General features: G+C 42.4%; 1 protein-coding gene across 4 annotated transcripts in view; it reads left to right on the top strand.

Annotated features, from left to right (window-relative positions):
- Positions 1–13,319, top strand: part of phldb1b (pleckstrin homology-like domain, family B, member 1b) — an 88,062-nt gene that overhangs the window by 46,901 nt on the left and 27,842 nt on the right. For 2 of the 4 annotated variants that reach the window (XM_030067556.1, XM_030067555.1), the window contains exons 6-8: positions 9,456–9,716; positions 11,065–11,211; positions 11,935–12,072. In XM_030067556.1, coding sequence (XP_029923416.1) covers positions 9,456–9,716; positions 11,065–11,211; positions 11,935–12,072 — 546 coding nt within the window. Of the gene's footprint in view, positions 1–9,455; positions 9,774–11,064; positions 11,212–11,934; positions 12,073–13,319 lie in introns of all 4 variants that reach the window. The other 2 variants (XM_030067557.1, XM_030067554.1) reach the window with 1 other exon arrangement.

Genomic DNA, 13,319 nt, shown 5'->3' with positions numbered 1-13,319 from the left:
TGCTCACTGACACGAGGCCTGCAGAAGCCGAGAGCAGGAGGGTGGCACAATGGCACATGGTCATAATGATGATAGATAATGAAGGTGCAGGGAGGTGAGAGAGGGAGGAAGATGTGTGTGTGAAAGAGAGAGAGAGAGAGTGTGAGGTTAATAGAAAGGAAGGGGAAAAAAACAGAGGGAGAGCAAGAGCTTAATTTCCATCTAGCTGTCAAGCAAATTTTTAACAAACTTTTGAAATGTTGGGGACAAATAAAAAGTGGATCAGGTGTGTTTACTTGAGCTGGGATGAGGAAAATAAATTGCCTTCCTGAGTGCCAAAACAGAAACACAATCACTAGAATCAAGAGTTTCTCAGTTGATGTTGGCCATATTTCAGTTTTGCTTTTTTTTTTAAATTCAAATGTGAAAAAGGAGAAATGGATTTAGTGCTTTTATGACATGAGCATGAACATGACAAGTATGACATGAGAGATTGTTGTTGACAGCTGTTTTTCCAGTTTAAGCTTTGTTTTCGGAGCTCAATTCAGACATTCATCAGGCTGATCTTAATGCCAAGCCTAAACCTGTATTTCACAAATCTAGTGTTACTTTTTGTCTGATATTTTTTTTATTTAGTCTTAGTCCTGTGTCATATGTTCTTGTCTGTTTTCATCATATTTAGTCAACTGTTTTTTTTTTTTGTTTTGTTTTTGTTTTTCTGAAGTCAAGGTTTAGTTGACTAAAAGTCTGGGCATTTTAGTTTTATCTTAGTCAAAGAAAACCCCAAGTACTTTAGCGTAGTTTTGTCAATGAAAACAACATTTCAGTCAGTCTAGTCTAGTGAAAAACAATCTTTTTTTATAATTTTAGTCAAACTTACTTCAGATAAGATTTGATCTTGTCATTATCTGATGAAAAACAAAGGCTGACTGATTAAGAATGCGGCTTTGCAGAATGTCTGGTCTCATGGTGTCAATTTAAGGAAAACATCCACATGTGGAAACTGTGCCGATGTGATTTTGAGTTCTGATCCCAGTATGTTAACCTTTCCTGCCTCACCATCCAGACTGTAGTTGGGAGGCAGAGAGGAGATTTTGTGCTCCAGGGCCAAAGTCGTCAGTCATTTCGGGGTTAACCTCCTTCACTTCAGTCAGCAGGTGGCAAACAAGACACGGGAACCTGGCTTGGGTCTTGAGAAGCAGTGGCGTTTATTTTCTGACAAACAGCCTAAACTGTACATACATAACACTGCTACGTTCACAGCTGCATTACATCTCTCTGCTCCGGTCACCAGCCTTACTGCCACACACACACTCTCTGTCTCTGTCTCTGTCTCTGTCTCTGTCTCTGTCTCTGTCTCTGTCTCTCTTTCTCTCTCTCTCTCTCTCTCTCTCTCTCTCTCTCTCTCTCTCTCTCTCTCTCTCTCTCTCTCTCTCTCTCTCTCTCTCTCTCTCTCGTCCACACATTCCCTATGCACTGAGACACTCTGTATCCCTAACCCTGTTGTGGTCATTGCCTCCTCACTGTGCTGTTGTAGTCCCGATATGGAGCGCGCAGCACACGAAACACAACTGCTGCACATGCCATCCATGTCACTAAAAATAAAGAGAGCTGGTAAAATTTTGGTGAAATATTTATTTTAGCCTCTTCCTTTGCCATCAAAAGTATTGCATGTTTATATAGTCACAGTTAGTGTTTAATGACATCGGTGCGGTCCGGTCAAGGCAAACATATTTAGTCGTAGTTTTAATTAAGAAAATGAACACTGGACATATCAGTTTTTTGCTCTTTTTTGATCATCAAAATTTAAAAAGCTTCCACCAAGCGCAAAAACGGTTTCCTTTTCCCTTCAGTGTTTCTGATAAGATGCCTGATAATTCACGTAGAGGTGTTTGGAAGGAAACGTGTCTGTTGATCTCCCGGCGGCTGTGCACATCCCCCAGTTTGACAGCTTAGGAACTATTTGCTTGGCACTGTTTACACTGGCTGGTATGCTCACTGAATCTCCCCTGGCCAAATAAGCTCACACGGATTTACAGCAGCTCACTACAGTAGCTGGCTTTTATATGCTGCTATTGACTCACAGTTCATATTTTTGCGAAGAATATTGATACATCTTCTCATAGATTTTTTGTCTGCGTAGAGGTCATTAATATTTTAGGTAAGCTCTGCTTTTTTCAGCACAATGTTTAACTTAACAGAGCTGATGCAACTGGGTGCAGATCCACCAGACTTGTGATGTCTTTTCTTTACAGCTCCTATCCCCGTCTTATAACAATAATCAACGCCGTAAGCCTGCCTATTATCCCCAACAGTGTTTAGAGAATGTAAAAATACCACTCCCATATTGCTTTTAATCATCACATCTCGTCTTTGATGTTCTCATCTCTGAGCTGGAAGTGTTTGACGTGGTAACTAAGAGCCGCTCCTCATATGGAGATATGCCTCCAGGGCCTGGATCCCAGTTCAGGAAGAGGCTTCACCAGTTTAAACACTAACTGTCTCCACCAGGGGCCACAGCCCGATAGTTTCCACTTGACATCAGTGCGGGCGACATGAGCTCAGAGGACCGTCGGTTTATTATCAAGAGAAGCTGGATGCTCTGGAGGGCTTGCAAGTGCCGTTCGCTGCCTGGCTTTGATGCTTGTTTCTGTTACAAGTGTGTACCACAGGAGGGGGTGGAAAAAGCAGCAGCACAAAATAAAATAATAAAAAAAAAAATACCCCTTGTTAGGATCATCTGTTTGTGCCTCCCCTGGGACCGGGACACGATAAACCCTCCAAGGATAGGAGTCTGATCATGAATGGGGTTTGTTTTGCAGACTGTTGTGGAGACACCAGTGTGAATCTTCCCAGCCGCCTGAAGATATATGCAAAGAATGAGGCTTTGTTGAACTTTCCGAGTTGGCTCTTGAAATACTATGCGCGTGAGGTTCCTGTTTACGCCTGTGACGTATGCAAACGTGGAGAAGAAGAATACCACCGTACATTCAGAAGTAACTGCCCTGATCAAAGGTACAGAGATGAGGAGTCGCCTAGGGCTGTTGGAGGAAGGGGAGGGAGATAAATTAAAGGGCATGAGAGAAAATGGTAGACACTGACTCCCAGGGGAGGGGGAGACATGAGCAAAGATGCTGACTGCTGAGAGTATGAAAACAAGGAAAGTGTGGCGCACAGTAAGGAAAGCATACGGACTAAATGAGGGAAAATGACAGAGATTATACAATGAACCACTTTAAAGAAATGTCACCAAATGAGGTGAATTCTTCTTAATTACTGCACATGTAGGGAAGAAAACCGAACATCACTGCATCCTCAAAAAGGTTTTGTATTTTACAAATCAAAGACAGCAGTTGGCAGTTTCAGTTATGTTACATAATTTGTGACTTAATGTCAGCCACAAGTGTGCAGCATTTTTCAAATGATTATGTGATTCATTTTTGAGTAAAAATGCTGGAAATGGCACCCAGTGCTTGGGTGGAGTGCTGGGAGCTGGGGGCTGGAAATAAGCCTCCTGCGTTGTGGTGGCATTCCTCCACAATGGAAGGTGCTGAGTCGAGGACTTTCACCCTCCGTTAAAGCGTCCCATATAAACTCACGTGCATGGGATTTACACTGGCTGCACACCAGCCTAATGCTGCGGCAACACCAACCTGGGGTTTCACTTTTTTTGAATGCCAGTAGATGATATTAGTATTTAGTATTTAGTGTTTCCACCAGGATTTTTTCCCTGGCATTGGCGGCAGAGATCCCAGTAGAAGTTAGGGGGCACATCAGGCTACTGAATAAAGACTGTGTCGACAATGTTCTAAGAGGGTAATTTTGCAGGGAGTCTTTGTTTACTGATCATTATTTCATCAGTAATTGGTTCTAATGTGTATATATAGCCAAGTGATGACTCAGTGCTGCCGTTTAATTTGAACAGAAAATTGACATTAGTCATGGCTCATAGAAAACGTCAGTGTTAAGAGCAGATTATTAAACGCAGGTTATTACAGAGCTCTGACTGTGCACCGTTTCTCAGAAGGTGCTCGGTTAACATGGCTGAACTAAGCTGTGTGTGTGTGTGTGTGTGTGTGTGTGTGTGTGTGTGTGTGTGTGTGTGTGTGTGTGTGTGTGTGTGTGTGTGTGTGTGTGACATCCTCAGTGGTTTCAGACTTGTGACTTGGCTTTGCCCCCTGTGCCTAGCTGACACAGACAAGCCCAGACAAGCTGTTTGAGCTGTGGGCCGGTACAAATCAGCTTTCATTAGAACAATAAACACTGGAATGAACAATGAAGTGGCACGGGAAATGCATCTACACAAACTCAGGTGTCACACAACAATGGAAAAAAGTCCATTCACACTGAACACCAGCACACCAAATCCAACCAAAACACAATAGAAACAGCAACAGTCAGAGAAAGTAGTAACCACCATAAAGGAGTACAAATGACATAACACACTATCTGGAAGCCTCAAGCATCAGTGGCAGAGTGTGTGTTTCTGCTTGTTTGATGTGGGTGCCTCAGATCGCAGCTCTATAGACACAGATAGTTGAATAGGATCTGACCATTTCCTGACCATTTCCTTCTTTGTGCTGCCATGTCCGCCCTAAAATAAATACAGAAGTTAGCAGTTACCTGAATGCATCATATCTGCTTTACTAAACACAATGGACAGCATACCTTAACAATAAATTTCAAGTTGTCTTTTACTTTTTTTTTTCCAAGGTAGTGTCAAAATAAGAATTTAGATTTTTTAGTTAGGTTTTCAGTCGATTGTAAATTCAGCTCCATGCAGAATTAAAAGTTTTGTGGGTTTTAACTAGCAGACAACGTACAACAATTGTACGTTAATGCTGTGTGATCAGATAAACACCAGTGATGTATATCTGAAGTCTTTTATTGTTCGTTTTAGCGATGAGCCCTGACACAGATTCATATCTGACACATCTGTGATATACACTGTCTTTAAAACACGTCAGATATGAATCAAAAGAATAGGGAGCATATTTTCCCTGTGGACTAAAACGGCAAATTTCCGTAAACAGCAGAAGTTGAATGTTTACCAAGGGCCATGCAACTCTTTCAGTATCAAACTCTTACCTCCCAGAGGACAGGGGTAGAGTGGTGGTGAGGACGGGGGTGGTACTGGCCGTAAAAGAGCAGTGTTTGTTCATCTGCCTTAAGGCCAAGCTGGCTCGGCTTCAGTGTGTGCCTCACTGCCTTGTCTGAGCTTCTTCTCACAGCATCCATCATGAGAGTGAGTACAAGCGAGATATTTCATTCTTGTTCCCTTTTTTTCTTAGACTGCATATTTTAAGTTAAATGTGATAATGGGTTTTTGGAGTGTAAACAACCCGAAATCAGACAGGATCAAAATAATGTGCACAACAGTGTCGGCTGCATGTCTGGATGCCTTGAAGATATGACAGGGTCTGTTCATGGTGCCTCAAAAACCAGCGTCAAAGAGAAGCCGTTGACTGTATTTTGGACAAGATTCTCAATCATTCACCAGAGCAGAACGAATTCCTTTGCTCAGTCTTAGCGTAAACAAGCCCAAAAATACCTAAACAAGAGCACTGCAGTGTTTCCAGCTGGGACACCAGGGCTTGGCATGTGGTAAAACGGTTGGGATTAACACAGTGACCTGTTGTACCACCTTGTTCCTTCTCAGCCAGCGCAGGGAGCCTGGAGGGACTCACTAATGATATCCGCAGAGAGACCTGGAGACGTATAAACTCCAAGGATCTGACCTTTTTAAAGTGTCTGCAGCAGCGGCGGCGTCTGAGCATGAAAGCAGTTCTGGTATTTAACAGGCTCACATGAGAAAGCACAGAAAAAAATACAGGATTCTCACAAATCTGTCAAGCAGGCAGTCGTTGAACAGGAGCATAATTTGAGTGCAATTTGCAGATGCTTGGCTTCAAATTTGATGCTGCATCGAGGTGATTTATGTTGAAGTGAAACACTCAGATTTAATGGCATGAAATCTGTCTGTGTTCCTGCTACTTGGCCATCAGACACTTTTGGTAAAGACTGTCTGACACTCAAATGAGATGATGATAGTGTCGGCTCTCAATCAACTTTCTTGTCAGGAACAAGAATGGTATTGGAGCACTGCGCGGTCTAATCTGGTTCTGTATGTTCAGGCACATTTTTGAGTGGGAGGACTTATGACGTGTGAGTTGTACCAGCAAATGTTTCAGAGTCTGACGCTTTTCTATAGCCCAAGGGTCTTTTACTTCCGCCCACTCAGTTGAAAGCTATCTGGTCCCTGATTACAGGTTGAAGCTAAAAGACGGGCTGTAGAAAGCTCCTTATCATGCAGACACTCCCTCAGAAAGCAGTGGGAAAGCTCACTGCAGACAGAGGGAGTGGATCCACTAGACGCTTTATTTGTGGGTGAAAACAACTCGGCTTGCTGAGTGTTGCTATGCAACCATAGGAAACACTTAGGGACTGACTCTAATGCTTTGAGCGTAAAATCAAAGCTGCAAACAAGGAATAGATGCATTTTTGCAAAAGTTAGGTGTGCAAATGTTCTATCCGTCCTAGAGCTTGAAAGATATGATTATTTTAAAGCCAATATTTTTATTTTTTGATTGAGAATGCAATTAGTTCATATTTTGTACCAGCATTAGTATCTTTGGTTGGTTAAATTTCAGGCCATAAAGTGTTTCCTCCATATTTGTATTATTTGCAGGAAGGAAACCTCTGAAACTTAGACTGACAGATATTGTGCAACCCTAAACCAGCCCTGAACATAATTATTGTTGGCATGTCCCGATTTTGATATTAATTATATTATAAGGTATCTCCATTTTAATAGAAAACGGGCAGTTGTAAGGGAGTGACAGAAATACAGGAGAGAGAGGGAATGACAACATTCAAATACATATTGTGCACTTTCTTTAAACCTCTCGGAGGTCAATGCTGTGGATTCATTATTGTCGACCCATCAGATGGAAACAGCACAACTACATTTCATTCAGCATTTTCTTGGTGATTGTCTTGTTCATGGTACTTCTCAGTGTTACCTGACGTTCTTGGGAGTTTATGCTATCAGTCAGTTTAGCCAAACTGTTAGCTAACACACTGTATTCACTGAGTGATAGCAGATCATTAGCTTAATGTTAAAGTAAGAAGACTGACATTTTTAGTAATAAGAATTTCTTAGTGGTATTTATTTTGAGACCTGTACACTAATATGAGTTAATAATGCATCTGATTTAGCCAGGTTTATTTTGACATTATTTTTGGTAAGTAAACGCTTACTCATGTAGTGGAAAGTAGTTCCTGCTAGCTCAAAATAGTATATTATTTTTGTGTCACATTTCAGGTCAATTTTTAACAATCTCTACTAGCTGAAGTGTCACCCATATTATTTAAGCCTGCTTACATTTAGTTTGAGAGCTCATTTACACACTTTTAGGATGATGCTTGTTAGGTCTTGACATACAGTAATGTATGCTGAAGTGTTAGTGTGAACTAACACTCAACACAGTGATATACCATGGGCCAGTGGGTGGTTTAGGTGTCTGTGCTTAGCTGGACAACCTTCCAGGAACTCAGTATATTCCTTTAAGATTGTGCTGTCTGGCTTCCATCCATGTGGTCATGCAAACGTCAGAGACGCCGTGTCTGCAGCTGAGGGCTTGGCAGCACACAGCAGCTGACACTCAGAGTTCAAAGGTTACCCTTTGGCCCAGTGTGCCGGAGGGCCCATAGGTGGGCTAAACTCTCATAGCGACAGCTGGACAACCAATCACACTTTTGGGCTCCCAGGCAGCACCCTGGGGAGAGGAAGAGTGTGAGCTGCTGTGTTGTTTCAGGGGTGAGAGGGATCATCACAGGCTTAATGTCTGTTCATACTCAAACTAGATTGGGGTGCAAATACAGAGAGTTTTTATTTAGTCTTAGGGTAGGAACAACAGATTGGTTTGCTGCCACTGACCTTTTATTAATCAACAGCAGTTGTCCACTGCTGAAGTGATGGAGGTTCCTCGCTAACCACAGCTACATGAAAAACAGACTGTAAAGCAGGGGTGTCAAACTCGTGCCATGGAGGGCCAAGAGGCTGCAGGTTTTCATTCCAACCAAAAACTCCACCAGGTGATTTCACTGATCACCCTACCTCCGAACAGAGAGGCGGGACTAATCAGTGAAATCACCTGGTGGAGTTGTTGGTTGGAATGAAAACCTGCAGCCTCTTGGCCCTCCATGGCACGAGTTTGACACCCCTGCTGTAAAGCAAGCAATACTATGCACAAATTCATCATTAATTCAGTTGTTGAGTAATGTTTTCTTTGCTTTACTACTTCATGTAAAATAATGTAAACCAGTTTTCCCTACCGTTGAAAAGGTGGAACTGGTCACCCAACTATTCCAATGCTAAAACAGTGTCTTTAGTATGTCTTTCAGTGGAGACCTTTAGTTTTCTCTGATCGAAATGCTCTATCAGGAACTTTTCAGCCATGACATGAATAACATTCTGGGGGAAGAATGCAATACTTGTAGTCTCATGGAAATGATCAAATTCCAGGGCATTGAGTTAATACACAGGTAACTTCAATGCAAAAATCTCTTTAGAGGGGTCAACATAGGCCAAACCAATATACATCTCAGTACATAACGGTCATGTCTATCAGAGTTTGGTTGGTTTGGTGGGGGTCAGCTGAGTCATGCAGGATATGAGGGAGATGCCAGAGGTGCTGATAAACTGTGAGCGATCGTCTGACTCTGAAGTGCTCATTTCAGCCAATCAGCCTTTGGCTTTGTCCCATCATGTCGTACCCGCTCCTCTCCAGATTGGCATCACTGTCGCTGGCCAGCACACAAACAGGAAATGAGATAGCAGGACATACTCTCTGCCACGGCTGGATCTGATCTGATGTCGGGTTAGACTGATGTATCAGCTTGCTAAGATACTGAGCCAATGTTGGATTTTTATTAAAAAATGTGATATGGCAAGTCAGTCGTATTTTCTGCTTTTAATATGGACAGCTGTGTAGCCTTCCAGCTCTCTCTGTTATTTATCCACTATAGATTACAGAATTCATCTGACTCCAGCAGCCCTCAGTGAGCATGGCAGGGAAATGTGGATTATGTATTAGACAGTATTGGGCCTGCTCCCTATGGTTAAACTGGTATTCATTAGAGGATAAAATGAAGAGTGATGAGGCAAAAAATCGAAGATTTGCAAATAATTCCAGTTGTCATCGAGCTCTAGGGTTTGGCTGTTATATTGGGCTGTTACTGACTTTTTATTAAACATCAGATATCATCTAGTCAATGTCACTCATGTGATATGTTGAGTACCGTGTTTATTCTATAATTAATCTGTACTACACTGTTGGAGAGGCCTTCAGCTGAATGAATTGTAATGTGACATTGGCTATTGGTGGCTCTAATACAAAAGTACTGGTTATCAGATGCCCTTACTGGGGAAATCCTAATCTAATGTATGTCTTCATGTATGTATTCATCCACAGGAGAGACAGCGACTAGAGACCATCCTGAACCTCTGTGCCGAGTACAACAAAGGCGACTGTCCCGGCTTGGACTCACTGGGCTCTGGGAGGACGGGGTTCCCTGGAGTGCTGGCTGAAGGCGCCGGGCGGAGACCGTCCATGGAGAATGTCCTCGGAGGGACGCCGACCTCATCCACGCTGCGCCTGGCCCAGAGGCAGAGGGAGAGCGACGAGGAGAACCTGAAGGAAGAGTGTAGTAGTACAGAGAGCACTCATCAGGAGGTGAGGACATCTCCTGCTCCAAGCACAGCATCAGCACTGCACAATGGAGACAGACAGGTCAGAAAGAAAGCGTCCTTCCCACCGGAGACGCTCTGCATGCCACTGTGCATCCCTGCATGTGCAAAAGTCAAGGGCATGGCTTGCGTTAGCTCAGACTTGTGGTTCTCAAAGTGGGGTCTGAGGACTGCCAGGGGTTCTTGAGGGTGTTCTAGAGTGTCCCCAGCAAAGTAAAGGATGGTCAAATGAATGAATACCTCAGTACTGCTATTGTAGAAAATTGGTGTTTTCACAAGATATTTTTCATAAACAGTCTTTAGTAATGTAGATATAATAACTAACCAGGTAGAGATAAATAATAGAACACCTACAGTGGTCTAATAAGTTAAGAAAATTGCATCCCTTTACTGTGATGCAGCTTTTATAGAGGTTTGTGTCATATTACCATAGTTGTATCCACCACCACCATCCAAAATCTAGATGATATCTAGTCTCATATGAATATCAGTGTCAATATGACACTGACATATTGTCCAGCCCTAATTTGAAGATCTGTGACTTGAAAACTCGAAAACCCCTGAGTGTGACAGAGTAATCTAATTATCACTATTTCACAAAGGAATAGTTCATTGTTAGTCAGTATGCAGATGATTGCTGTTAATTATTTAAAATGTTGTTTCACATGGCTGCATGTGATATGAACGCCATGCATGTTATGCAATGTTGTACTTTTATTTATATGTTTATGGCTCTGCATGACCAGTTTAAAATGGGCATTTGTGGGCGTAGAATGCAGTTAATGCTGTATCTCTATGTTAATGTTGTTTTGGTTTGCAGACTTTTGCCAAGACATGAAGATGCATCGTGACTCGAGACATTTAAAATGTTTCCTGCTTTTCTAGGAAAACTCTGCAGGCCAAAACATTTTCTGCATATAGCTACAATCAGAGGCATTCTTCTGACTTTACTTACTTGTTATTCATCTGATTTTACTTTGGGGCTTTTGCAAGTGGGTTACAGGTTACCTAATACTGTAAGTCCTGGGAATTCTGCATATATATAATGACCCCTGCATGAACTTACTTTATTGGCCTCTTGCTCTTTTTGTTGTGCATTGTTTCCTTCTTATGTCTTTTTCTTTGCTCTGTCTTTGTTTCTGCATTGACCCATATGGGTTTTTCATTACCACTGTTTTTGAAAACTGATAGCTGATAGCCGGTATTCTGTGCCAATATTTAGTATCTTCAAATCTGATCCCTTCTGATCACTCCTATCTGATCTCTCCCTTCCCTCTTTCTCCATTCCTGCTCTCCAGATCTGATTTCACCTGATGTGTTCTCTCTCCCCACAGCATGAGGACTCCTCCAGTTCGAGCAGTGCTGGTCGCCTGGAGCTCGGTTACCTGGAGGATGAGCGGGTTCGGGTTCTGGCTCGTGTTGATGAACTCAAGACCCGGCTGACAGAGTTGGAGCAGCAGCTGCAGGAGTCCAAACAAGAGGTAAAGTCAAGCAGAACTAGTTGGACCTGAAGATGTTCACGAAAATATCTTAACCTCAGCTGGTGGAGGTTCAGGATGTAGGAACTCCAAGCTCCATGTAAACCTGCCTTTTTACTCAAAGATCACATTTTACCCACATCTCAGGCTAACAAAAATGTTTGTGATATAAATTCTTAGTATACATCACACCATGTATTATAGAAACATTGTTTCTGGAGTTTGAAATAATCTCATTGGTGGAGTTAAACCTCAGTGGGTAGAAGAAAAGAAACTCTTTTTTTCAGAGCAGAGATTAGCTAAAAGGCAAACTTAAATGACAGAAGGAACTCTAGTCAAAATATACAGCAGTGACTTTTTTCACTCATTCATGATATTCATGAACTTGAAAGGTCAGAGGACAAATTACTAGCTCACTTAGACAGCTATAAGCTATTATGGCTGGACTGATATTAGCAAGGATAACTTCATAATATTAGCTACCTCCTCTCCTTGCCTTTTCCACTAGTCTGGTTTACTTTAGAAAAGGTTTTGGCTTCACCCACTGAGGTTTAATTTGACCTATGAGAATTTTTGCCTCTGAGAAACCCCATTGTGCAAAGTTTGACAGGGGAAAAGATGAACTTTCCTCAGCAGCAGTACAGCCAGAAAACAGACATTTCATGGTATTAAGTGCTTGAGCTCAGGCTGATAGCTGTGCAACCTTGGCTGCTCCTGTCCCTCCAGGCAGAGATGGAGCGTGCCTTGCTGCAGGGCGAGAGGCAGGCAGAGCTTGACCAGATTGAGACCGAGTCGGACATCATCGCTCAGCTGCAGCACAAGCTGGACGAGCTGGAGAGCGCCATCCAGAGGGAGAAAGACAAGGTAGAGAGAGTGATGGGAGTGGGGGACGGAGAATAGGAGACTAGGAGGGAACACACCCACACACACACACTGCCTGTTCTTTCACTGTAGTCTTCTTTGGTCTCTGACATTCCCTGCTGGATGATAAACGATCATTTCACTACATAAGCTGGCATTCTTACCCATATCAAGCATCCCTAATACTTGACAGTGATGTGTGTAGTGAATGTGAATTTAGCACAGATAGATCCCTCTTTTCTTTCAAGGTACAAGGTGAAGGCCCAAACAAATTACTGCATTTGCCTTTGGGTGCTCTCCTCTCTTGTCTGACTTTTCCTTGCCGGTTTGGTCTCAGGTCAATTCTCATCTCTTGCCTCTACTAATTAACCAACATCCATTAACCCCTAATCCCTCCTCTGCTTCTTCTGCACTCACGTCCATCTCCAGGCCTTTCTACTCCTGTTTCTCCCCCGTCATGCATGACAGATTGTGTGGGCCAGAGGCACAGTTAATCTGAAATGTGCTGTGGAATGACTATCGGGGCTCTGTGCTCTTTGGATTTGGTTCTGCAAGACACCCTGAAAAAGTACTTGATTGGTGGGTGGGGGCTACTAGCATGTTCTCTGCAGTAGTTTTAGGGAAGTTCTTTTCCTTCTGACTCGCACCATCTACATTTTACTACTAGCAGAGAGAAAGAGGGGGGAATTTTTTTTAGTACCAGGTTAGCCAGTTAACAGGGTATCCATATGTTCTTAAAAAGCCTGAAAATATCTCTAATAACTTATATAAATTTAATTTATGTTAATGTCTTTAATTTATTTATTACATGTCTTAATTTTCATCATGCCATGGCAGATTTTGTTGCACTGCATGTCCACTCTTGGATCAACACTGAACAGGGTTAGCAGTACAGTATGGAATAGATGCTGTCATTTATATTTTCAAAACTTTAGCTTTATGTTCAGTCAGAAATAGGCTGTGTTTGGCCCAATTTGTTTTGAAAGCAGTTCCAGGTTTCACTAAAAATTATTAAAACATTCTGAAACCCAAAGATAACCTGATTTTACAGCTCCACAATCAAGACTTACTCCTAAGTAAAAGGTTCTCAATGCAGGGTCTGTGGAGATGCCATGGGTCCTTGGGAGAAGGGTGTCTCTAGTAAAATATGGAACTGCATTGTTGACTGCTGCTTCATTTTAAGATCATTAAGTCACTCATTGAGTTGCTGAAGTCACTGAGAGAATGTTACAGGAATGCCTGCTCTGATC

The sequence above is a fragment of the Myripristis murdjan genome, chromosome 13, assembly GCF_902150065.1.
Source record: "Myripristis murdjan chromosome 13, fMyrMur1.1, whole genome shotgun sequence".
NCBI lineage: Eukaryota > Metazoa > Chordata > Actinopteri > Holocentriformes > Holocentridae > Myripristis > Myripristis murdjan.
The sequence above is the reverse complement of the archived record's forward strand: the minus strand, read 5'-3'. Positions and strand labels throughout refer to the sequence as shown.